The sequence below is a fragment of the Aulonocara sp. 'chitande type north' Nkhata Bay genome, linkage group LG5, assembly GCF_057382095.1.
Source record: "Aulonocara sp. 'chitande type north' Nkhata Bay isolate Kocher_YH1m ecotype deep benthic linkage group LG5, A_spYH_male_GT1.1, whole genome shotgun sequence".
Classification (NCBI taxonomy): domain Eukaryota; kingdom Metazoa; phylum Chordata; class Actinopteri; order Cichliformes; family Cichlidae; genus Aulonocara; species Aulonocara sp. 'chitande type north' Nkhata Bay.
The window spans coordinates 24,692,205-24,716,292 of NC_141348.1; the positions used below are offsets into that span (position 1 = coordinate 24,692,205).

The following is a 24,088-nucleotide window of genomic DNA, read 5'->3' on the forward strand; positions in this document are numbered from 1 at the left end:
TTGGTGCTATATAAATTAAATGGAATCAAATTGTGTAAAGCTTATTGTCTGTCTGCAGGAAAATGATGTTTCTGAGCCATTTTCAAATTTAAACTGGAGTTTATTAAAGGAGAAAGTGAAGAGAAATTTAACAAGCTGGATTCAGTTGACATTATGAAAACAAACTAGAAACAAAGTTGAAAAATAAGCAAACATTATAGGTACTATATAATGTAGACAACCTTGTATTCAAATGTAACAATGTACAGCTTCCAAATCACAGTGGTATACTGATTAACTTCAATTTAACAAAAGTCAAGCTGTTTGTGCCAGTAGTATAACATTCATTTGTCTCTATAACAGAGGAACAACTAGGTTAAAGTGACTGTCACTATTAGTTATAAAGCGAAGCATTTTCCGAGTGCCATTATGAAAGTAAATGTGCCATTATTACAAGAACTAACATAGAGAAGGTAAAAAAAAAAAAAAAAACATCACAATAAATGTAAAAGGTAAATATCAGAATGTAAAATGCTGCTTATTCAAACTGTTTACAGTAATTATTAGCATACCTTTTATGGAATTTGTGAAACACTGATTTTTACAGAAGAAAGGCTGAGGATTCTTTGCTGCATAGCTATAACTGTATATTGCAGGGTAATAACTGCGACGGGCAATAACATGGATAAAAAGAAAAACGCACAGATGGTCCATGTGAATATAAATTACTGAGTTACAAGGCACTGTCAACTGATCAGTAACCATGGTTGTAATGCCCTTAAAGCTGTTAGTGCAAAGATGAAAAGCACTTAGCAGTAGCACACTGTAGGCTACTATTCAATAAACAACAGGCGTAACTGGGGGGGGGGGGGGGGGGGGGGGGCAACCTGTTCATTTCAAATTGAAAATTACTGCACAAATGAATTACGCAGTTTCTATAAATTCAGGTTTAAGCTTAGTGCGGTGATGAAACAGGATCCTCAGTCATGTGGCGTGTTATTTTAAAATGGTAACAAGGTGTCAAACACTTGAGAGGAACAGCGGTGCTGTCAACTGTAAAGTTGAAATGTGTTGAAGTTCAACAAGATACAACTATCTGTGTAATACCTAGTTTAGACATAAAATGAGTTGCTCAACTCAGTCATCCAAAGTGCCCACTGTTTAAAAAAAATATCACATGTGAATATAACAGAGTAAAATGTGACTTTGCATTTAACAAGCCTCACAAGCGTTTACGCCTCACAGTGCGTAAGCCTTTAAAATGATCATAATCTTCTGGAAACACACATACTGTGTTGGATTAGAATAACTACAATACCACAAGATAACGGGAGGTAAAGCTAATACAACAAAGCTCATCCGTGTCTAGTCCCAGAGCATTTAGGAAATGACAGTTACTTCTCCGTTGTTAGCATTCTTTAACAGAGTCCTGAGACAAATCTAACAAGACACAGCATTATGAGAGCAGCTCATCAGACGCTGCTGTATGTACAGTATAAATGTGTTGTATGTAACAATGCTCAGCTAGCTTTACATAGCCGCCAATTTCAATTTACTCTCAACAGCTAAACCTGACAAATGACACGGATCACAGACACGATTATATCCCTCTAATTTACAGAGGTGCTGTAAATATTCAATTCAAACCAACAGATTACACATGAATACTAAGATTAGATAGTGCAGATGCATTGACATATATTTACAAATAATTAGAGATATTTGAATGCCCTGAGGTACAGATATAACTCTCACCAGACACCAAAACCTCATAAATGGACAAATTCTTTTTCAAGAAAAAAAAAAAAAAAAAAAAAAAGGCAAGCTCTTACATTTGCTATGCTCAACAAGCGCTTATGTTTCTGTTATACCCAGTCAAGGTTAGCACTAATTGTGAGGATACTACAACAGGAGTGCATCTTGTGTATGGAACGTATAAGGTGATTAAGTGCTTTAATATCAAAGCAGGAAGAAATGTTTAAAGCAGCACAGAGCAATTTCTGACCACTGGACAGTAAAAATACTCAGAGGAACAAAACTTTGATTTACAGTCAGCTCATCAGGTTATTATGGCTCATCTGTAAGCAAACGATTGCCTACTCAGCAGATACACAGGAAAAACTGATTTGACATCCGATTAATGCCAAATCATTGGCTAGTTTAAAAGTAACATTAAGTCTCATATCGACTGGCCTTTCAACTCAGATTTGGTCCACCTACTCCTGAGAGAAGAAATTAAAAAAAACAACAACAACAACAACAACAACAACAACAACCAGGAGTTTAAATCACGTCACTTTTTTTTTTTGCAATTGTTGGCTTGTCTGTTTTTAAGGAAAAGACTGCAAACAGTTTTAAGCACAATATTGATGAAAATTCCAAAACAAGGAGCTAAAAGTGCATAAAAAGCACAGTAAGCTCCTGAGATTCCTGGGTTTGGCATTTTAAGTGACTGCTTTGCAGTACATGGAGGGAATGATTATACAAAAATAGTGCTCCGTGTGGGTTTAACATGTTTAACAACTAATATTTTTGAACAACCACAACCCTCCTCTCACAGTCATTTGGCACAATATGCTGATATACTCAACAGCTTCCAGAATGGAAACACATGCAATTAAAAAAAATAAAAAAAATCATATTTTCTTTTTTTTTTGCATGTGTTATCTCACATGAGCTGAGTGCATACACTTCACTTTTCATAGCCAGCTTGGGTGCCATTGGTAAAGCAGCAAAACTTTCTACAGTCACTAAAATACGAGTAAAAGAGCTATGTGTCCCATGAAGGGTAAAAAATACAATACACAAATCTTTTTTTTTTTTGCCTGGAGGTCGGGTACTAATCAGGAACCATCCACATGCTGTTGTTCTCAGGTGAGACAGACTAATACCTGTGAATAACAACAACAAAAAAAAGATAATGTGAATGCAACACAATTCTTAAAAATTGTTTATGTGTTGGCAAACAACCTAGTGCAATAACAATAAGTTAATATAAGTTTCAAAATATTTCCCCATTTTAAAATGTGTAAAAGTGTACCTGTAGTAATTGGGTTTAAAAGGGCCGTTCTTATTCAGACCCAGGTATTTTGCCTGCTCGTCACTAAGCTCTGTCAGGTGGGCATCAAACGTGGCCAGATGCAGACTCGCAACATATTCATCTGAAAAACAAAGACATCCTTTAATAAGAAAGAAATGGGCGCACACACAGAAGATGTGAATCTGTCAGTTCATGCACTCCATTCTTGCAGGCGTCCATAAATAATGCCTGTAGGCTTTCAACATGTAAATAATACAGGCAGTGGTTAAGTATTTAAATCCTTACCCATCTTTTTGGGAAGCAAGTAAACGTCTTGCTTGTAACGTCCCTCTGGAGCGTTGTACAGCTCGATGAGTGCCAGAGCCTGAAAACAAACATCAATAACACTGCTGAAATTTTATTGCACATTATGAATTTAATGAATAGCGCAGGATTAAATTATGAACTGCTGATTATAATGACAGAGCGCATCTATGAACAGAAACAACGTGAAGATGTTGAGTGTCCTGTGTATTATAACATATCAGGGTCAGCAAATGAGCTTATTTCCGAGGACGGCCATCTAATTACAGAAAATGGAAAAAACAACAACAAAAAAACCACACCGATTCCTATGTACTCTGCTATCTGCACCAGACATCAACAGCAAATATGGCCTAGCTTCAGCTGCTGTCAACATCCATTTACATGTTACCTGAGTGGTGGCTGTGATGGACAACACAAAGGTAGGGACAGTGGAACAGCTGAGGTTCAGGAGACGTCCCTATTGGACAAAAAACAACACGTTATCGCAGGCTTTAAAAAGTAATTTAATCAAAGGTCTACAGCACAATTGTTACAGTCTAGCATAAGCTGAAAGTGATTTGATATGACAGCACATTAAAGAGGAGAATGGATCGGACTGGATCAACACTGTTTATTAACAAGGATGCTATCAACCTGAGATCACACGTGCATAGCTGTAACGCAGTTTAATGTTGTGTAGCTATAACTGACACAAATGCATAAGCGAAGGCACACAGACACAGGCAGTCACCTCAGCCAGGAGGATAATTCTCTTGCCATCGGGCCAGATGACATGATCCACCTGAGAGCGGACTCTCTCCCAGGTCAGCTCGGGGGTCCGTAGACTTGCCTAGTTGAGACGAGAACACAAGTAAACCTCGTTTTGTGATAATTTAAAATGACAGAATATTTATTTGATCTTTACTTATATGTTTGTTCCTGCTGGTTATAATCGTGGTATTAAATTTTAAATTCTACCATCATACTTTAAAGCACTATTTTACCACATCAATCTCAGTGTTGGAATGTCCCATGTTGCAGACAATGGATCCATTTTTCATTCTGTCCAGCTGGTCCCTGGTCACCACATTCTTATTTCCTACAGAAAGGCACAAACATATACCATCCTCATCTATTACAGGAGAAATAAACGCTCTGGAGCCCTAAGAAGCAGTGGAAAACTCCATGAACTTAAAACTTCTTATGTTATATTAAAGAAAGAAAGAAAGTGTACTTTATTGATCCCCGTGGGGAAATTCCTCTCTGCATTTAACCCATTCACTCAGTGAAGCAGTGGGCAGCCATTGGGCGCCCGGGGAACAGTGTGTAGGGATGGTACCTTGCTCAGGGGTACCTCAGGGTAGCTGTTCAGGGGAATCGAATCCCCGACCTTCCGATCATGGGGCCACCACTCTACCTACTGAGCTATCCCTGCCCCCTAAAAAGCTATAAAAATGTCAGTGTATTAAATGTAGTTACCAGTGCATGTGATGATGACATCTACTTGGCGAATGACTTCATTAAGCTTGACCACTCGGAATCCGTCCATGCTATTTATACACAAAAGAAGGAAGAGATTCTGAATTCAGCTCAGGCCTGGACAGTGACAGGCTGGAAAATCTTTTTACTGACAAGCAAATCAATTGTTGATTGGGTGTGTAGTGCATTTGAGTTAAAGCTGATCATTAGTTTTTCATATCTTTGTCAGATAATTAACACGAACAGTTTTCTGGACAGCTCGGTTTTATCTCTGCAGCTTTTTCCTGTTAATATCGCTCGATACATTCATCATGTTTTCCTCACCAGGCCTGCAGGGCACAGATGGGATCAATCTCTGTCACATAGACAATGGCTCCCAATGCTTTCAGAGCAGCACAACAACCTTTTCCAACCTGAAAAGACAAAATAATAATTCATGAATGGCAAACTACAGAAAAGAGTTTAAAGGGCATGTTTAAAATGTCTCACACATTTTCACAACAATGCGATTATGATTACTGCAGAATGATAAACTGAAAGGAAACAACTCACCTCGCCGTAACCACATACGACCACCTGTTTGCCTCCGAACATGACATCTGTGGTTCTCTTCAAACTACAGACGTTTAAGACACAAAATTAGCACATTTTGTAGAATTGGAAAACAAAACTGCCAATCTGTAATGGTGTTTGCAAAATTATGGCACACAGTAAAATGTTATTTGGCACTGCTTGTATCAGAAGTCCCTGTAATATATCCCAAATTTCCACATTGTCACACTGGAGTCTGTGCGCTCTAGTGATCCTAAGAGCCATGTTGTCCGGGGAATTTTTGTTGCCCCAAATGGAGCAGTTTAAGTCTCTCATGAATCTGGGAGTTTGACTGACTGATTGACTCTATGTGTTCGATGATGCTGACAATGTCCCGGTCTGCTGTGCTAAAGACAGAAATGAGTGTGAAAGCAGGTCGATCCTCATTCCTACCCTGAACACATGGTCACAAGCTCTGGGTAGTGTTCAATGAGATTGATACTAGCGTCAGAACTGAGCCTCTTTCGTAGGATAATTGGGTTCAGCCTTAGAGACAGGATGGGACAGGATGTGACGTGGAATAGAGCCACTATTAACCAACATTGAAAGCAGCAATTTAAGGTAGTCCAGGAATCTGATCAGGATCCTTCCTGGGTGCCTCGTAGGTGAGGAGTTCTGGGATTATCTGTGCTTATATTGCTGCCCCCACGACTCCAATAAGCAGTAGGAAATGGACTGTTCGACGAGTTAGACCAAAAGTAGTATTAAGACTTAAAAAGATTTACAGATGTGTCCTACGGAGCTATTTTAATTATGTATTTATGGTTTCTGTGCAGAATATCATCAGTTATCAGTTTCCTTAAAAAGGTTTGATAATGCCAACATTCATGTAATAACATGTATCATGTTAAATGCATGCAATAAAAACATCCTACACACAGTCATTTATAGCAAGTTACCATGTTGGTCCCATTATATTTATATAATTCGGTTAGTCATTCATATTAGACTAAATAAGCTGTGACAGCAGGAGTGCAGTGGGTTTCTGGGTTAAGAACAATCCCTCGGCAGAGATGCAGGCATGAAAAGTGAGCCCCTCATGATGTCTGCAGAGAAACTCCAGCCACTTCACCAATCCTTATCAGAAGTGGCTCGCTGTTCTCCACAATATTCATTATAGTGCAATAACTTTAATAAAGGAAACAAGCTGATTAGGCAAGGCACCAAAAATATGACAAATTACACCTGTCAAATAGAGGGTATTAGAAAATAAGACCTGCTTCCAATACAAGCCCACTTCAAATTAAATTAACACAGTAATGTGGAAGCCAATTTTCTCAGTTAGCCCTGGTCACTAACCGAGGAAATATCATTAGTATTTCATAATGGAACACCTGCTACTAGACAACATTGTACCTGCTGATAATTAATCCAGAGGAACAGCAATAAATTTTCGGCAGTAAGCAAAGAAAAGCACAGCAAGCACTGTTCCCATGCAGAAATGTGCACACACTGTTAAAGAACACTAGACCTTTTATGCTGCCAAATAACAGTAGGGTTATAAATGTAACTGTGCTGTCAGGCTGTTTCAGAGACTGCAGAGTCTGCAATGTTCACACTAGACAAGTTTTTACAAGGGTAACATCTCTTTAAAAATCAAGTTTAGATCTTTAACAGCAACATTCTTTGTGATAGCAGCATATGAGGCTGTCCGTCCTCCAGTAACATCAATTATGATTGTTATTAATTCATTAATAACAATCAGAAAAATAAGCATATATCACAGCATTATTCATAATGCTGTGATATATGCTTATTTTTCTTTACAACGTGGTCACGAGACCCTTTTGCAACACAAGTGATGCAGCTGAACAAAAAGATTTTCTCCATTTTATTCCTCACTCTCTTCACTCCTGTGAAAAGCTGACCCAAAAGCCAAAAGAATTACCCACAGTCCAAATCGACCATCATCCAGAGATTTAAGCACATTGTGTTTGCCCCCACTAACATGATGCTGAGATGAAAAGCAGACCATAAAGGGCCTGTTCTGCCAGATTTTCCCACTTGTAGACAAATGATAACACAACACAAAATTACCTTGCTTAGCTCCCTCTGATCTTTATATTACATTGATTCAAATATAAAGTACAAGTGTACATAGAGATGGATTTGTATAAAGAAAAGCACATATATCTAAAGGTTTTAAATAAGTTGATAAGCTGTTCTCCTTTATCACTTCTAGAAAAGTTACTAAAATTACTGGATTCCCCCTTCCCCTCCCCCCTTAAACCATGTTATTTAAGTTATCCAACAAACAAACTGTAATATTGTTTATACATGAGCAAAACATTTAAAACCCGAGCTTACTCACCCATCCAAGATGGACTCTCTGCAGCAGTACAGGTTATCAAACTTCTGCTTTGTCACAGAGTCATTTACATTCATCGCAGGCACGCACAGTTTTCCAGCTTTAGACAGCTGATACAACCTAGACAGAAACATGATGGAAACATGTTGGCTTGCAACTAAATGTGTCAAGAAAGCAAATATCCACATATACAAAAATAAATTACCTGTGAACCCCAGTGACACTCTCCTCCACAATGCCCCTGATCTTCTTGAATACGTTGGGGTATTTCTTATACATCCAGTGTGTCAAGTCTCCCCCATCATCCAGGATCTAATAAGCAGGAGGAAAAGATTCGTCATCTTCTTATCAAATCAAATCACTTTTATTGTCACATCACATGTGCAGGTACATTGGTACAGTACATGTGAGTGAAATTCTTGTGTGCGAGCTTCACAAGCAACAGAGTTGTGCAAAATACAATAATGTAAACAAGCAAAATACAAGAATGGCTACATCTGCTACATCTTATAAACAGAGCGTGGCGTTTCTCATCTTCTCTTCAGTAATTAAATATTTACAGACTGTTATTAATGAACGGGTTCTTCTTCTGGTGTTATTTGGGGCTTTTCAACATTGCTGTTTGTGCACATCATTCACATATTACACCTGGCAAAAATGTTTTCCACCAACCATATTAGGTTGCCAGCCCTCAGTGTTGATACAGCGGTCAATACACCACCAGAAGTCATCTTCAGACTCCCCCTTCCAGGCAAACACAGCCACACCTGAAACATAGCAGATGGGCGATAATATCTCAGTAGCAGTACGTCATATCAAGAAACCACTTCAATGTTGATGAGCAATTACGTTGTCTCGTTCATTTCACAGAGCAGAAACTGGATAAACTGCATGAAAGCATACATAAAGTCTTAAATAAAGACAGTGAATACAGTCAAATTCACCTCTTCGCTTGATAACTGGTATTATAGATGTAATATCTCACTCATCCCAGTGGAAACCAAAGATTTTTCATGACATAGTATTTGTTCAAATGAAATGTGTCATACTCCAAACAGATGATACCAATATGATTACTGGGTGTAAAAGCAAGTTTAAGACCAGTTTAATAGTGGCAGACATTTGTACTCTCTATGTGCCCTTCAGTTTAATGAACAGCTCAGTACAGTACGTACAGCAATAATTAACTGAGCACTAGACACCCTGTAAAAAATAAAAATAAAAATGCAGGATCACTGAGACTCCCCCAGCCTTCCCGATCATGACGAGTCTACTCTGAAGATTTAATGCACACTTTGACCATCACATAGCAACCGCAGATAAAGGGCATAAAGAGTGCTGCTAATTCACTACATGGACAGAGTTATGTGTTCCCATTAAGTCTGCAGGGATGAACTGTCATGAGTTTAACATTTACAAACCGTAACCTTGGTTTTAAAAGCCACGAGACGCTCGCACAACAGAACAAACCTTTGCTCATTAAAGATTAAAAAGAAGCCTTATCTGATGCTGTGTTCTGCTGTTATCACAATGTTGTTTGCAATCAAGCTCGCCTAGAAGACTCAACGTGGTCTATGAGCTTCTTCACCATCTCTGCTGCTTACCTGTCTCTGACAGGGCAGCAGCCACTTCATTCTGTGTGGAGTATATGTTGCATGCGGTCCAGCGGCACTGAGCTCCGAGAGCAACCAGAGTCTCAATCAGCACCTGAAAACATACAGTACAGTCACAATAAGTGTATTTTATTGTTATATAACACATGAATTTACCATGACCCACGTCTACATACATCATCTTTAACTCTTTGGGATCATCTGGCTGTTGACAGCCCATGAACACAGCCAGCTACATACATTTTAATTGAAATACAATAGATTTTCTTTTTACTCATTTAATTAAAAATAATAATAATAATAAGAGGAAGCACGAGCTTGTGTGAAGTAAGAAGCAGTTAAATAGTGATTTAAAGTCCTATATGACGAACAGACACAATCACAGTGCGGTCTTTGCTCAGGCGTTGAAGCTCGATGTCAGAGATGAATCTTACTGCAGTCTGGGCAGTGATGTGAGTGCAGCCCACAATCTTGGCACCTGCCAACGGTTTCTCACTCTGTGCTCTCTTCCTGAGTGAGATCAGTGCCGACATATCTGAAAACAAGATTACATAATGAAAATAGTCAGTGGGAAACACTGCAACGCAGACGATGCAGTAGAAAAAAAAATACATCCTTTTCTTTTAGCAAGCGTTACAGAATAAAACTAAACCGTTAACCGTTAAAGGCAGTTATTTTTATACAGAGCTACTGGCTATTTTTTGAAAGATGGATAAAGGGACTATTTGAAATATACAGGTTTTACTTTTCTGTCTTGGATGGAAATATGTAGTGTTATTGTTGTTTGTGTTTTATATTTCTTAAATAAAGCAAGCCTCTAGGCCTGTGTGACCAGGGCTTAAATAACAGCAGCAGCAATAGCAGCAGCACCGAACAATCTGCTTCAGTGACGTTTTGCCAGCAAACAGACCTTTAAAATGCTGCTTTAGGTTCCAAATGTTAGTGTTGCTGAATAATGCAGTCTGTTTATGAATCATGTCCAGATTTTCCTTCTCTTTTTTTTCATGTTATAGGAAATACTACAGGCAGGAATCATGTTAATGTTTTATTGTCTGAAAATTATAAACAGATGAATACTGATTGATAAATTTAGTAAAGATCTTAAGTGTGAACTATAAATGTATCATGAATTTTTTTGTTTTAAATTACGATTATAAAATATTGTTGTTACATTCGTAACTGGCACATTAATAAGGCCTGCTTCTCAGCATCAAACACTTATCTGCACAGATACTTAAATCTTGTATGATAAGACTAACAAGATTTTATTCTGTATCATATCCAGACATGATTAAAACCATGTGGCTCATCTTATTAAAGCACAAGTTCTTTGTGTCTGTGAAGGTTCTCAGTCATCCAGGTCATCGTAGTCACAGGAGCTTGCAAAGAAAAGCGTCTGGACTTCTATAGAAGTCCAGACGCTTTTCTTTGCAAGCTCCTTTGACCACAAGTTCTTTGATCCAAAGCAAGAAAGAATGGACAATGTGCTAGTAGGGCTGTGCGATATGACCAAAATCTCATATCCCGATATAAGAATTCTATCGTCCGATAACGATATAAATCACAAAAATTTCAAATTATCTGTAAATTCTGTGAATCTCGGGCAGCTCGACTTGCGTGAAGTGTTTCCAGCTGCGCGTCCTTTACCCAGAGTCGAGTGTTTTAACCGATGCATGAAACTATACATTTTTAGACATAAGTTGTAACGGCCGCCATTTTCTTTGTATTTATTACACAGCGCGCTGCGGGTTGCCTGTTCTAACGTTTGAGCCTAAGGTTTATTTTTTTAGCACCTGGCGGCTCATTTTTTAATTGTCATCTGTAAATAATCTGCTCTTTCACGTGATTCAGTTTATTTTGGAAAGTCTCAACAGGATCTTGAGCTTTATTGTGAAAGCTTTATGTGGAACATAAACAAGCGGACACGCGATGCTGTTACTGTTGCTGTTGATAACGACAACGCATAAAAACAGGCGCTTGTCCGTCAGTAGTGTGGTTATATAAAATATAAGAGAAAGAGAGAACTTTAAGAATTGAATATAGCCACTACAGTGACCATCAAAACGATGAAAATATATTGCCGTAAACAGTTTATTTTGCGACACCACGAAACAAATGATGGGGTAAAATGAAACTATAGATGTTTTTATATTGTCATCCGATATATATTGTTATATCGAACAGCCCTATGTGCTAGAGATCTTAACATCTTTTGAGATGTGATATCATGACAACTACTTTCCTTTTTACAAACAAATTAATATCACTTACAGCAGCGACAGACTGAGAAAGTTACTCACATTACTAAATAACTTCAAATAACCTTATGTTCAGGGTGAAATATTATACCCTTGAAATGTCACACTTCAGTTGTGTAAGGGGATTTATTTTTAGGCGACAGTGTTATTCATTGCTACTTAAACATTAACCTTTGATTCCTGTTTTGTTTTCCTCCACAACACTTGTAAATTTAGTAGCTGTTGCTTAAATGAAATGCTGAGATCACTTCACGCTCCTCGTGCTGACCTTGCTCTGCGATCTCAATCTCCCGCCTGCCAAATTCAGCCTGCTTGATGTTCTTGACACAGAAGTCACTGCTGCCCTTGCTGTTGACCTGAGTTTTGTCCCGTGGCGAGGTCTCATCATCAGAGCTATCCGTATATGATGCAGCTGTAAAACAGGGTTTTATTATTAACACCAACCAAACTCAAGATTCAGGAAGTTAAGCAAACATTTTTGCTGAAGGTCAAAATGAGATGAGGATGACAAAAAGAAGCATTACCACAAAACCTATAACAAAGAAATGTACGAATATTGATGTCATCAAATGGCCTAACAGACTCCTCTCATTATCTCCCTTTCCACACTGTACAGCTTAGTAAATACAACACAGTGTAAAATCTTTTGCATCTACATCACAAATGACACACACGTGATTCTGGCTCCTTCTTACCAGAGCTGTAGCTGTCTGTGGAGGACTGGGAGATGGAGCGGGACAGGGAGCGACGGCCTGCCTTGGTGGGGAACCTGCTGAACTCCTGCTTGTCCTCCACAAACTGGATTTGCTAAAAAAAGGAAAAAAAAAAAAAAGAAAAAAAAAAAAAAGAGGGCAGACAATGTAAGCCACACACACACACACACACAGACAAGCAGTTTAATGTCTTGTGATAATTTTCTTGTGGCTCAGCTAAATGTTAATTTCTTACAGTCCTTCAGGAGCCAGAGTAGAGCTGTTTTTGTCTTTCTTGTATAGTATAATGACTTTAATAGATTTGAATGGAGCAGAATCCAAGAAAATTACTGGCAATATAAAAATCCCCCTCAAATTTGTGAGCTCATTTCAGTTTATTACCAAAAATGGATGTCTGGCTATAGCCCAGCAGACACTGCATCATCAAGACTGATGTTCCAAAATTAAGCTGCTCAAGCCATATTTTGATTTCGATGACCCCATCTGACTCGTGCTTGTGTAACGATTGTTACTATCGACTCTCGGCTTTTCTGACGTCGAAAAATTCCCTGTCGTGTTATTTGATCCCCTGCAGGGGCGTACACATGGCAGGAAAAAATAAAAAAATAAATCACCTTATATGACCTTTTAAAACATAAACAAAGCTCTCCAGCTCTGGTTCCAGCGCAGTGTGTTAAGCCAAACGTGACATTTTGCTCACATTGTTGTGGTATTTAAGCAACTGACGTGAAATGAGTGCAAGCCTGAATTGTACCTACTGATTACTTTTCAGAACTATGAAACAGTCCTACTCCCTGTGTGTGCTGCAGGCTCTCATCTTGGGGGGGGGGGTTTGGCCTCCAATAAAATATTTCTCTGCACGATAAGGGTTTAACCTTGTCCCTTTAAAGCAAACGGTACACAATTCTGCGAGATGAAGAAACCGGACTGGTATCTTTGTTGTGTGTACCGGTAACTAACTTCATGCCTGGACAGTTTGGGGTATTTTTGGCTTTATTTATTTTTTATTTTTTTTGCAGCAACAAGAAAACGTATGTTGACAGGGATTTTCCACTCTCAAGGTGCTCCAATGCAAACAGAGGACAGGGAGATTGCCCCACCTCAGCAGTTTCTGGAATGTGTTGGAGTATCAGACCCAAGTATCCAAGTATCAGATTTAAAGATCACCCTAGACAATAAATTATATACATGCATAACAATTAATCTGTGCTTTACTTCCACAGTTTGCCATTTGTTTTTCTTCCCACAGTTGCCAAGTGCTAGCTCTCAAGGGGTCGTCTGATTGTTGAGTCTTAACCTTACGATATAAACGCACCTTGAGGCAAATGTTTTGTGATTTGGCGCTATATAAATAAAACATGAATAGAACAACTGTAAATGAAATATTCTCATCATTCCAATTAATTATCTTGACTTGAGGTGCCCCATCCACATACCTGCTAAACACCATGGTAACAGAAGACAATGAGGAGCAGTCTTCTTGTGATTTAGGTGAAAAACACCACATAGTTCAGTAGGGTGGTGTAGGTTTCAGGGTCCCAAGGCCCAACTGAATGAAACATACTGTTTTATGTGAGCTGTTGGGGGGGGTTACCAGAATGATTGAGTACGTATTGAGTCTGTATTACTATATTTAATCAGGACTCTGTGCATGTTCCTATTATTTCCGGCCATTTGATAAACAAAATGTATTTCAGAGGAAATGAAACCTTTTTTTTTGTAGTCATGTTTTATGTAGTGGGAGGAAGACACATCCGTCTGTATATTCCCCACATGGAACCTAAAGTTAAAGGTGAAGTAAGGGCTAGATATTTAAAAAATGAATCTGAGCACATACCATTTGGCAATATTTTAAGGAAAACTTAAAACTTCTTTTTGTGTGTGCTTTTTTTCCCCCCCAAGTGTGTTACAATACTCTTCTTTGCCATCTGTGATTTAATCACACTTGTTGCTTTATTTTAAATGCCTGTCAAAGAGATTACAGTCTTTCTGATATCAGAACTCCAGGAAGCCCAGACTTAACCATTATCCCTCCAATTCCAACTGTAAATAATTAGTAAGCTTGAAACTTAAATGTCTTACACTAAATATGTAAGAATACATAAGCATTACATTTAAAATAAAAGGTCAGTAATCTCAACTGTGCTGTCATAGAGGACATGCTGATAAGTGTCCTTTATGTTCACATTTCCCAATTCTTCTTGATATCAGCTGAGCACAACTATTTTGAATTCAACAATACAAAAACTTAGGGTCAAATGTTTGGCTCCTGTTTGCAAGCTAGTGATGCTTCAGTGTAAAGATCCTCCCTAAAACAGTATGAGGATGTGAAACAGTCAAGTATAACAGGAACGTCTGCCTAATATGTTCTTGGCTGAGCATGCTGACTCTTGCATTTGACAGACTCCGAGCCCCATGTCGAGCTATATGCTTTCCAAATGCAAAAACTGTTGCATTGTGCATTGTGATTTGTCCACTTCAGTGTAACTTATATGGAGTGTGCAAACACTGTCCATTCAGCCTCAAAAGTGAAAGGCGCAGCTCTTCCTTGTTCCTGGAGTGTGTCAAATAACTTTTTGCAAGTTTTACAAGGAAAAAGTGGTTCTTTTGTTTCGCAATTTCAGGTCAGAAGCCGCTGCTGAAAGTGTGCTGAAACTGTAGTAAATTTGGGATTTGTAATATGTGAATAAAAATGCACAATTATAAAGTTTTATAGTTATTAATAGAGATGTGAGCCATTATACACATGCAGAAAATGCTTAAGTTTCTTTGGACTTGACGTGTGACTCTTTAATTACTTAATGTGGGTTTAAACAACTTTTTAATTCTCTTGTCACACGCAATAGCAATGTGTGTGGACTGTTATTGGTGCACAAATACCTAACCCCCTGTGACATATAACTCATTAGTACCAAATATATTTTCTTAAAATCAGAAGTCTTTGAGCTCTAGTAAAATGTATTCACGTTGCAAAAAGAAGGTTAAGTCTGACAAAGAAGATACAGCACCTATAAAGTGCTGTTATCGCGCTAAAAAGAGCCTTGGAGGTTTGTTTTATTATCCAAGGGTCCTCCTCGGTGCCGTTATGCTTACACCTGGTACAGACTTACCTTTTTAACCGGTTTGTGAGTGGGCACAGCGCTGAAGACAGTCGACAGCTCTCCCATGGTTATTTCGCTGTTTTTGCTCACGGTCATGGCTGAATATTTTTCCGCTACGTTCTCGCTCTCCTTCACCTCTTTGCTCGCTTGCTTCACCTCCAGCTTCGCCTCTCCGACCGGTTCGGACATCTCGCTGCTGGCTTATCTATCTTTACCCGGACAGAAATACAACAACCAACCGTTGAGTCTTCTCTAACGTCAGAGGCTAGCGTTATGTTATGGGTGTCCTCGAACTGCTAGCTGGTTACGTCGCAACTGCTGGCGGATAAGAGGCTGTCAGATTGCGAGCACGTGAAAGCAGGCAATAAACGCAGGATTTAAGCAGGTGGTTTTGGCTAGTCGACTTTGATTTGGTTGTGAATCGTTACGTAGTCGACTTCCTAACGCAGGCGGGACGTGGTCCGTGCTGTTTCCCGGCTGGCTCTCCTGTCACCTGGCTGACCAACTTTGTGGGCGGTTACTAACAGACTGAGTGGGCGGCTCGCGTGTTAAGCTACGTTCAGGGTAACTGGGATAGCACGTAACGAACGATGAACACGTCCTTTAATTTATATTTTAATGTATATATATATTGCCCTTTTGGCCAAATTTGACATATTAGATCCCGTTATAGTATAGTACTTTCGGTTTTGTGAGATATGGCGGACGTATGTAACTTTAACTTTACAGTTACAGTTTCCCCCACATTTTAGTCGTAGTCTAAGCAGGAAGTCTGTCCCAATTCCACACTGTAAATAAACACAGTGTGTACTCATTTGTTTTGGCAGGGAGTAAAGCAGCCTTTGTACTCAGGAAATTGGACGTGTATCAGTTATACGTGGATCAAGCTATTATTTTGGAAAACCACTGGCAGAAAAAACTTAGAAAAATCTTGCCAAGAAAATACAACCATAACACGTTTTATTTATTATTTTTCCACTTCTTTTCTGTGATACTGCGAATGAAGTTATCTTATTAGCCACAACTTACTCTTTTCAAAAACAGAAAAAAATGTTTTCAAGTATGCATTACATTTGTACATTAGTATCTCAGTAATAATATGGTAGGAGTGAAGGATGGGTTTAAGGTGGGTGGGTGATTACATCAGAGGATCGGCAATGTAGTCCTTTCTTGTTTGGAGGGGTGATGGACAAGCTAACAGATTAGGTCAGACAGGAGTCTATGTGGACTATAATGTTTGTAGACAACATTGTAATCACTAGTGAGGGTAGGGAGCTGGTGGAAGAGGTTTGGACACAAAGTTAGAGAAGCAAGGCTGAGATGGATTGGACGTGGGATAGGTGGGTTAGTGAATATATTTTACAAGGGGTGTTGAAGATGAAGGTGCAACGCAGTAGAAAAAGAGAAAGACCACAGATAAGATTCATGGATGTAGTGAAGTAGGGCATGATGAGGGCTGGAGGCCAGGGATAGGGTGAAATGGAGACAGATGACCAGATGACCACTGTGGCGGAGACCCCTAAGGGAGCAACCGAGAGAAGAGTCCTAAAATGCTTTATTGTACAGAGTACAATTTATTTATACCTTTATTAGTTCAAATATCTCTATTTCTCTTAATATCATTTGAAGAAATACTTTACATCAATTTAACTATGCTATGTAACTCGTTAGTATCATAATTTTTCCTTGAGCTCTGGTAAATGTATTCACACTGTAAACAAAACATTCCTCTGAAGGTCATGTACAAGGACTGGATAGAGTGAAAAGGCAGCCAAAACTTGGACAACTGTTGTTCGGGAGGGGGGGCAAAGGAAGGAGGCGACATTAAACCCGCCCTCTCGAAAGTGGCATCCTGTTAATCCACTGACGTCACGCCATTTTCCACCGAAGACGAAAAGGCACAATTTAGCCGGATCACAATCGATAATCTGAGCTGATATTTACACCTAAAACGGTAGCGTTTCAATGTATTGCGTTGTTATATGTTTGCAAAACGACCTGTTGTGAGTTTACTTCACATATGTGAATGTATAGTACAAATTTCTGCGGCTGCTAGCAGAGTGCTGCTACCGCTGAGTAGGCCTCGGTAGGCGGCAGCCATTTTAGCTCCCTGTAAATAAGCTATTAGCCTCGAAACACAATGCAGCGTCGAATATGCAACAATATAGTTGGAGATATAAAGCAAACGAGTTAACTAAGGCATTTGGGATTCGCTTCGTCTGGCTGTCTGTTTTTGTTTGTTTGTTTTTTAAGTTTCCGTTAGCATAACCTGCAAATCCAGCGCAGGAAGTAGGCCAAGCTCTCAATTCGTTTGTGAGTAAATGGCTAAGTGAGAGAGAGTGTGACCAGTCTTTGTAGTGTATGTAGTGTAAAGCGCTTTGGGGTCCATAGGGACTAAGTAAAGCGCTATACAAATACAGGCCATTTACCAGTCTTTGTCTTAGAGCTAAAACATTAATATTATTCTGCTCACTTTTCAGATACAGTCATGCATCGTGACTGTCCCCTTGACTGCAAGGTCTACGTTGGAAATCTCGGCAACAATGGAAACAAGACAGAGTTAGAAAGAGCATTTGGCTACTATGGTCCTCTCCGGAGTGTTTGGGTGGCCAGGAACCCCCCAGGCTTCGCCTTTGTAGAGTTCGAAGATCCCAGAGATGCAACTGATGCCGTGCGGGAGCTTGATGGAAGGTAGGTGGCAACCTATGCAAATCAGTTTATGCATGCTCAATCATCCAGGTCAGGAAAGTGGATTCTGTTTATCTGCACATGGCGTTTTCAGTGGAAGATGATGAAACGTTTCTCCTACTGAAAACGCTGCATCCACATGAGTAGTCTACTTAAATGAAGGTATTGCTATTGGATCGGCACTACTCTTTCCTCCAAGTTCCTGACATTGCTCCCATTCTGCAGAAAGGAGAGTTCCTCTCATGCAGTCACACTTTTAACAATGATAACATGTTATTGGTCATCACATCTGTTACATTAGCAGACGTTTAGACTACATTTAGACATTCAAATGATATATTCAGCCCACTGAAGTGTGCTAAGTAAGTCATTTTATTGGAAAAACGAGGAAAAATACTTTCTATTCATGTGTTTGTTTGTTTTTGTTTTTTGTTTTTTTTTCTTTTGCAGGACTTTGTGTGGCTGTCGGGTGCGTGTGGAGTTATCTACTGGCGAGAAGCGTAGCCGCACTCGAGGCGCTCCCCCTTCATGGAGCAGGCGTCCTAGAGACCGAGACGACTACAGGCGGCGTAGCCCACCACCCAGACGCAGGTGACCTACATGTTGTTGTTGGCCAGTAGACACGATAACCAATCTATTCTGCACTTTATTCTTGCTTGGTCACTTACCGGTTCAACTTTCTTGCCCACAGTACAGTTCCCTTTAATTGCATTTGGGTTTCCAGTGTAGGTATTTCTAGTGTTTGTGACCTTTTCTGGTGATTATATATTTGTGGGTGTTGCAATGCCTAAGACTTGCAGATTCATCTTCATTGACATTAATGGTCATTTTATGGAAGGAGCCACACAGATAGTCATTCACCATCATGTAGTGGAAAAGGGGCATTATTTCAGAATATAGAGAGGGCTGCCTTTCTGTTTCTGAGGCATCTAAAGTGTGGTCTGCAAGACCTAGGTTATACTTAAGGCACAAATGCTTCCTCTGAAACGCACATTTTTGTGCAGTCTCATTTTAACTGTTTTAAAAAGGCAAAAATGGGTGTGGGGAAACAGATTTAGGCAGTCAGTAAAAGTATAGGCTAAGTATAAGTATACATTTTGGGGGGAATAAAAGTGCCAAATGTGATGCAATTTTTTTTCTTTTTGTTTGAGGATGCTTTTTATTTTTCATCTATATTAATAAGAATGAACCCGTTGCAGAGCCACCACCATGCCTCTTCTCACCACCCTCTGAGTCAATCAACTAGTCCTCTTTCAGCATCATGTGACTGCTGATCATCGGGCCGCAATCAGCTTGGCTGGTGCTGTCACATGACCCAGGCATGGCCAGTCGTCAGGTTGCACCAGCCCATTGGTTCCTCAGCATGCCGTTCTCAACCTCCTCCTCCTTCAACCTTAACCCAAACGGCAGCGGCCACCTCACATTCCCGACCAATCAGCGTATTACGTTCCCAAATGTCTACAACCTACCAGCAGCAGCCTTCGGCTAACCAATTAAAGCAGGAAAAAAGCCACAGCCAGCCCCCATCTGCCTGCCACCTAATCACCTTGCAGCATCTGGCCAGTCCTATTCAGCCAATTCTACCCACCCGGCCGACAGTCTGCCTCCCTTTCGTCATTTCTAGCTTGTTGAAAACCAAAAATACTAGTAAGTTTTCCTGCTTCATTCAGTACACTGCTGATTACAGTTTTAAAAGTGAAGAGACAGCTGGTTTAAAAGGGTTGTTCTTTTTTTTTTTTTTTAAATTATTATTATTTTAATCATAAGTTTGTCATTTTGTCGTCCACCATTTCTGTAGTCCTTGTTTCAAAGGGGGATGGACCAACATCAAATATCTGGAACGTCATGTTTCCAGAGATTTCGATGATAGATAATCATCTGGTATGTCTTGGGGCTCTGAGCAGAATTATGAAGTCACATCAAAACTTTCCTTAAACACCCCCTATGAATATCAGATCTTTGTGTGTGTGTGTGTGTGTGTGTGTTCCCGGTTTGAGATCTTAGCCTGGCTGTTTCACGAGGCTTATTCCCTGTGAAAAATAAATTTTGGTACCAATTTCCATTTCTGTACATTTTTCCCTTAAAGTGCAGTGGACTGAATTCATACAGATGGTGGCCCAAATGGTGTGCTGGGTTTTTGATTCCCCACATCAGAGCCGATCCACAGTACGATATCAAACTACCTTAAGATGAAAATCCTGCTGGGGTTTCATGCCTCGGAGCTCTGAATCTACTGCTTATGAATCACGGGACGAATCCTAATCTGCATTTCAAAGTTAGACTGAAATATAATTGGACTTTATTGAAAGGTGCATGTGTTACTGTGGGAAAGGTGAGAGGTGGTTTCCTCTGCACCTGCCATCTTTATGTGCTGGGTCCACTGCCAGTGACTTCTGTTTTCTGGTTGAAGTCTTTGTTTTCCTTGGAAAAACATGCAAGTCGTTTACTTCCATTTTGAGTTCTTGAAATAGCCAAAGGGCTGTGCTGAGGGAGCCCCGTGTAAGAAAAGGAGTAAATAATGTGGAGCTCTACACAGTGATCAATCTATCTGTCTTCGTCCTTAACACGTTTGTATTTTCCCTGCGCAGATCCCCACGCAGGAGGAGCTTCAGCCGCAGCCGTAGCAGGCAAGTCATCTTTCACGCTGCATGAGATTAACTCTATAATTTCAGCATTGTGTATGCATGTGTTTTATTTGTAGCATACAAATGTGATGCAGAAGTGTTGCGCTAAACCTGACCTGCGTGGAAGCTGAAATGTTTTTTGCAGAGGTGCTTGTTTAACTTTACAGCCTGTTTGAACCTTTGTTGCTGTTTCTGTGATGATGCAGTGTAAGCTCTGCGCTAATTGATATGATGTGGAAGGCAAAGTGGAGTCGGCTTACACTAAGTGAAAACTGAGTGTGTACATATGCACACTTAATATATTCATGTTTACAGATTTCAGACCTTGTTTACGTGCATCTTTACACTAAATTAAATGTAATTTGAAAGCAAACCACCATCTTTTTAAATATATCTAACTTTTGGTTAAACTGTTTTTGTTTTAAAAAAAAAAAAAAGTTATAAAAAAGTTATAAAATTTTTATAATGGGATGTTTTTCTTCTTCAGGTCTTTCTCCAGAGACAGGAGGAGAGAGAGGTCCCTCTCCCGGGACAGGAACCACAAACCTTCGAGATCCTTCTCTCGATCAAGAAGGTACTTGTACACCTTGAACTGTGTGAAGATTATTTCAGTCCATTAAAGTAGGGTTGTTAGCGACTCATCAAATAGACAAACATTATTTATTTAAATAAAATATTGGGATATTAATTTACAGTGACAGTGTTGGTTCATAGCTGACAAACTGAGATAAAGTCAGCTCGACTGAAAAGCCATCCAACACCGGATACTCCTGTCAAGGCTGCCTCTTAATCCAGAGCAAGCAAATGTCTCCATCCCACCAGTAAAAAAACAGGACAGCCACCTTCTTAAAAAAAAAAACCACGACTTATTGCTATTCTTGGTGACTAAATGGTTGCCCAAAACTTGGGGGTGTTGCCGGTTTGTTGATATCTGTTTTATCCAGTTAGTTGAAGTAGGCTTTGAAATTTAAAAAAAGAGGGTTATCATAGGGTGTTTGGTGGCAGCACCTGTTTCTCTGCTGAAAGTAAAGAGATGTATGACCCAGAGTAGAGCTGGGCGATATGAGATTTTTTCATATCGCGATATGTTTTTTTTTTTTTTTTTTCATTTCAGGCGATAACGATATCTATCACGATATAAGCCAAATAACTATATTTGTAAGATTTAAATGTGCCGTTGCTCACAAGTAAAATGTGAAATAATCAGCAGCTTGTTTTGATTTAAATATTTATTTCCCATAATAAGTTCAAGAGGGTAGATGTACTTAAGGAACATGAAACTTTTTCAGATAAATAAAGGCAAATATTGCAAACTACACAAAAGGCAGCCGCTAAAGCGTTTAAGTTTCAAAATAGAACAAACGAAACAGACTAAATTGTCAATTCCACTTAGAAACAAAATATTAATTCTAAAAATAAATCTTAGTTTGTTTTACAGAAGAACAGACAAAACTGACTAACTTTTGTCAATATCAAATAAACTGAGAACTAAAAGGAAATTCTCAATCTCTCCTTGTTGTATAGCTGAGCTTTTCAAACAGTTTTAACATTTACTTTAGTCTGACAAAAGCCGAATGACGAATTAGAGCTTCCAGTCAGAGATTGAGCATGCACCGGTTTATTGCATTTCCAGACTTGCTTTCGGCACAATTTATAGTGCGCGCTACTCTTTTTGTGAGACTTGAAATAGCCGAAATACCTTCACACTATGGAACTTCTATGGCTCTTCCGTTCGACAATCTCTCCGGCATTGGAACCATCATCTGTTTTCTCTTCGGTAACCTTCTAGTCGGCACACTCATTTCCTCCGTTCCCCGGGCGGCAAAGCGGCTGGCTGCTTCCCAAAACAAATACACATGTGCGGCTTGGCACTTGTGCTGTACGTAACAGGTCACGTGAAGTGACGCTCCGGCTGTGATTGGTTCGGCTCTGCACTACTTAATTTGGATTGGCTGTTGTTTTTTTTTGTTTTTTGTTTTTAAGAGGTCAAGAGCGGTGAGGTCTATCGCAATAGTTTAATTTTTCTATCGAGAAAAGGTTATTTCGCAATACATATCGTTATCGTTCAATCGCCCAGCTCTAACCCAGAGTATCCGCCTCAGAGTAAACCGATCAATAACCACTCAGCTGAGTGTGTGAGTATGTGTGACATCAGTCTGCTGCTGTTGGTCACACGATTAATGAATCTGGCATCCTGTGGGTGTGATGTTATACGCAGCACAAACACATTTCAGGTGCATTTAAAACCCAATTTGATTGTTTGTGATTGGTGAAGGGCGCTTTAATGCAAAAATGAGCTGAAATGTGTTTATTTTTTGACTTGTTCTCCCTCACAGCCGCTCCAGGTCTAATGGCAGAAGATAAGAGGTCTGCCAGGTGTAAAGGGAGCTGAAGATGAACGGTTTTACGGGCTTTACCGTTTCATATGATGGACTCATCATGACCGTGAGGTCACTTTTGTCTTCTTTTTTTTTTTTTTTTTTTTTTTTTTTCCTTTTTTTTTTAAAGAAAACAACAACAATCAAGCATTTTAGTGTCCCTCCCTTTTTCCTGTTGTGGTGACTTTCAAATACAGTGACTGGGCGTGTACAGGTATAATAGCTCACCTGTGCCATGTCTGTCTTGCTGGTCCTGAAACAGTAGTGCCACCCAGCATTCCAGTTCACCAGTTAATCTCTGAGCTTTTGTTTTCTTGAAGAATGTTCTGTGTAGTTAGACATCGTGTGAGTAGTCCGTCATTTTTCACTGTGTAAATGTCAGCATTTTTTAAAAAAAAGAAAAAGATGGGATAAATCCCTTTTTGTTTGTTTGTAAGCCAACTATTTTTTTTCTAGCTACACTCTTCATAATGAAGTTTTCCATCTGTTAGTGGTTGGCTGTTTTTGTTTATTTAAAAAAAAAAAAAAGGCAGCCTTTTCAAATGCAAATCTGTCCAGTGAATCAAAATAACTACAAGGAGCAGAGGTCAGATTTTTGTCTGTGAAGTTTTTCATTTTTTTTCTTTTGTTTGATACTATGTGAAATTGTCTCAATTAAAAATACTGGTTGGTTTTAAAAAAAAGTTGGGGGTTTTTTTGTATTTTTTTCCTCACACCTTTCCTAAGATTAATAAAGTACCAATGTACTCTGAGCATTTAACCCCCACCAGAGGGTGCTCTTGATGTGTGAAGAAGCCCAGAGCATTGTTTCAGCTGAATTAAAGATGTGCCTTTATTTAACCCTAGCTGCTTTGTAAATGAGGCTTCACTCTTTTTAAATAGCTTTCATAGCTTTATTTTCATTCGCAAGTATTACTTTTTTGCATTTAATATAAATCTCAAGCAACTCTCTTCATTATAAGCAGTGCAATGAAGGTAAAATGAGTTTAAACACCTTGGGTCAAATATTCAGAGCAACAGAGTCCAGGAAG

The 24,088-nt window shown here is 39.3% G+C and overlaps 2 protein-coding genes across 5 annotated transcripts; one reads left to right on the plus strand and one right to left on the minus strand.

Moving 5' to 3' along the window:
- Window positions 1–79: 79 nt before the first annotated feature.
- Window positions 80–15,894, minus strand: LOC147330659 (S-adenosylhomocysteine hydrolase-like protein 1). Its single transcript, XM_086292376.1, has 17 exons — window positions 15,377–15,894; window positions 12,249–12,360; window positions 11,822–11,965; window positions 9,730–9,830; window positions 9,287–9,389; window positions 8,355–8,449; window positions 7,888–7,994; window positions 7,686–7,802; window positions 5,336–5,399; window positions 5,108–5,196; window positions 4,784–4,854; window positions 4,309–4,403; window positions 4,056–4,154; window positions 3,714–3,782; window positions 3,305–3,383; window positions 3,020–3,140; window positions 80–2,870 (listed from the first exon to the last, which is right to left on the minus strand). The coding sequence occupies exons 1-17, from the start codon at window positions 15,554–15,556 to the stop codon at window positions 2,864–2,866; spliced, it is 1,653 nt and encodes a 550-aa protein (XP_086148502.1). The 5' UTR covers window positions 15,557–15,894; the 3' UTR covers window positions 80–2,863.
- A 1,268-nt stretch (window positions 15,895–17,162) lies between these two features.
- Window positions 17,163–23,740, plus strand: srsf3b (serine and arginine rich splicing factor 3b). 4 transcript variants are annotated; one of them, XM_086292381.1, is made up of 6 exons: window positions 17,163–17,321; window positions 17,848–18,058; window positions 18,506–18,646; window positions 20,644–20,682; window positions 21,167–21,253; window positions 23,016–23,740. In XM_086292381.1, the coding sequence occupies exons 2-6, from the start codon at window positions 17,856–17,858 to the stop codon at window positions 23,041–23,043; spliced, it is 498 nt and encodes a 165-aa protein (XP_086148507.1). In that variant the 5' UTR covers window positions 17,163–17,321; window positions 17,848–17,855; the 3' UTR covers window positions 23,044–23,740. The 4 variants fall into 4 exon arrangements, with proteins under 4 accessions (XP_086148507.1, XP_086148508.1, XP_086148506.1 ...); XM_086292382.1 differs by lacking the exon at window positions 17,163–17,321 and adding an exon at window positions 17,467–17,680; XM_086292380.1 differs by lacking the exons at window positions 17,163–17,321; window positions 17,848–18,058 and adding an exon at window positions 19,255–19,702 and having other exon boundaries at window positions 18,508–18,646.
- The last annotated feature ends 348 nt before the right edge of the window (window positions 23,741–24,088 follow it).

Excerpts from the sequence above, each read along its gene's own strand:
- LOC147330659 (XM_086292376.1), bottom strand. The coding sequence starts at position 15,556 with ATGTCCGAACCGGTCGGAGAGGCGAAGCTGGAGGTGAAGCAAGCGAGC. Across the intron at positions 12,361-15,376 it reads CTCACAAACCGGTTAAAAAG|CAAATCCAGTTTGTGGAGGA; the intron begins GTAAGTCTGTAC and ends TCCTTTTTTTAG. Across the intron at positions 7,995-8,354 it reads AGGGCTGGCAACCTAATATG|ATCCTGGATGATGGGGGAGA; the intron begins GTTGGTGGAAAA and ends CCTGCTTATTAG.
- srsf3b (XM_086292380.1), top strand. The coding sequence starts at position 19,366 with ATGACCCAGGCATGGCCAGTCGTCAGGTTGCACCAGCCCATTGGTTCC. Across the intron at positions 19,703-20,643 it reads GTTGAAAACCAAAAATACTA|ATCCCCACGCAGGAGGAGCT; the intron begins GTAAGTTTTCCT and ends TTCCCTGCGCAG. Across the intron at positions 21,254-23,015 it reads TCCTTCTCTCGATCAAGAAG|CCGCTCCAGGTCTAATGGCA; the intron begins GTACTTGTACAC and ends TCTCCCTCACAG.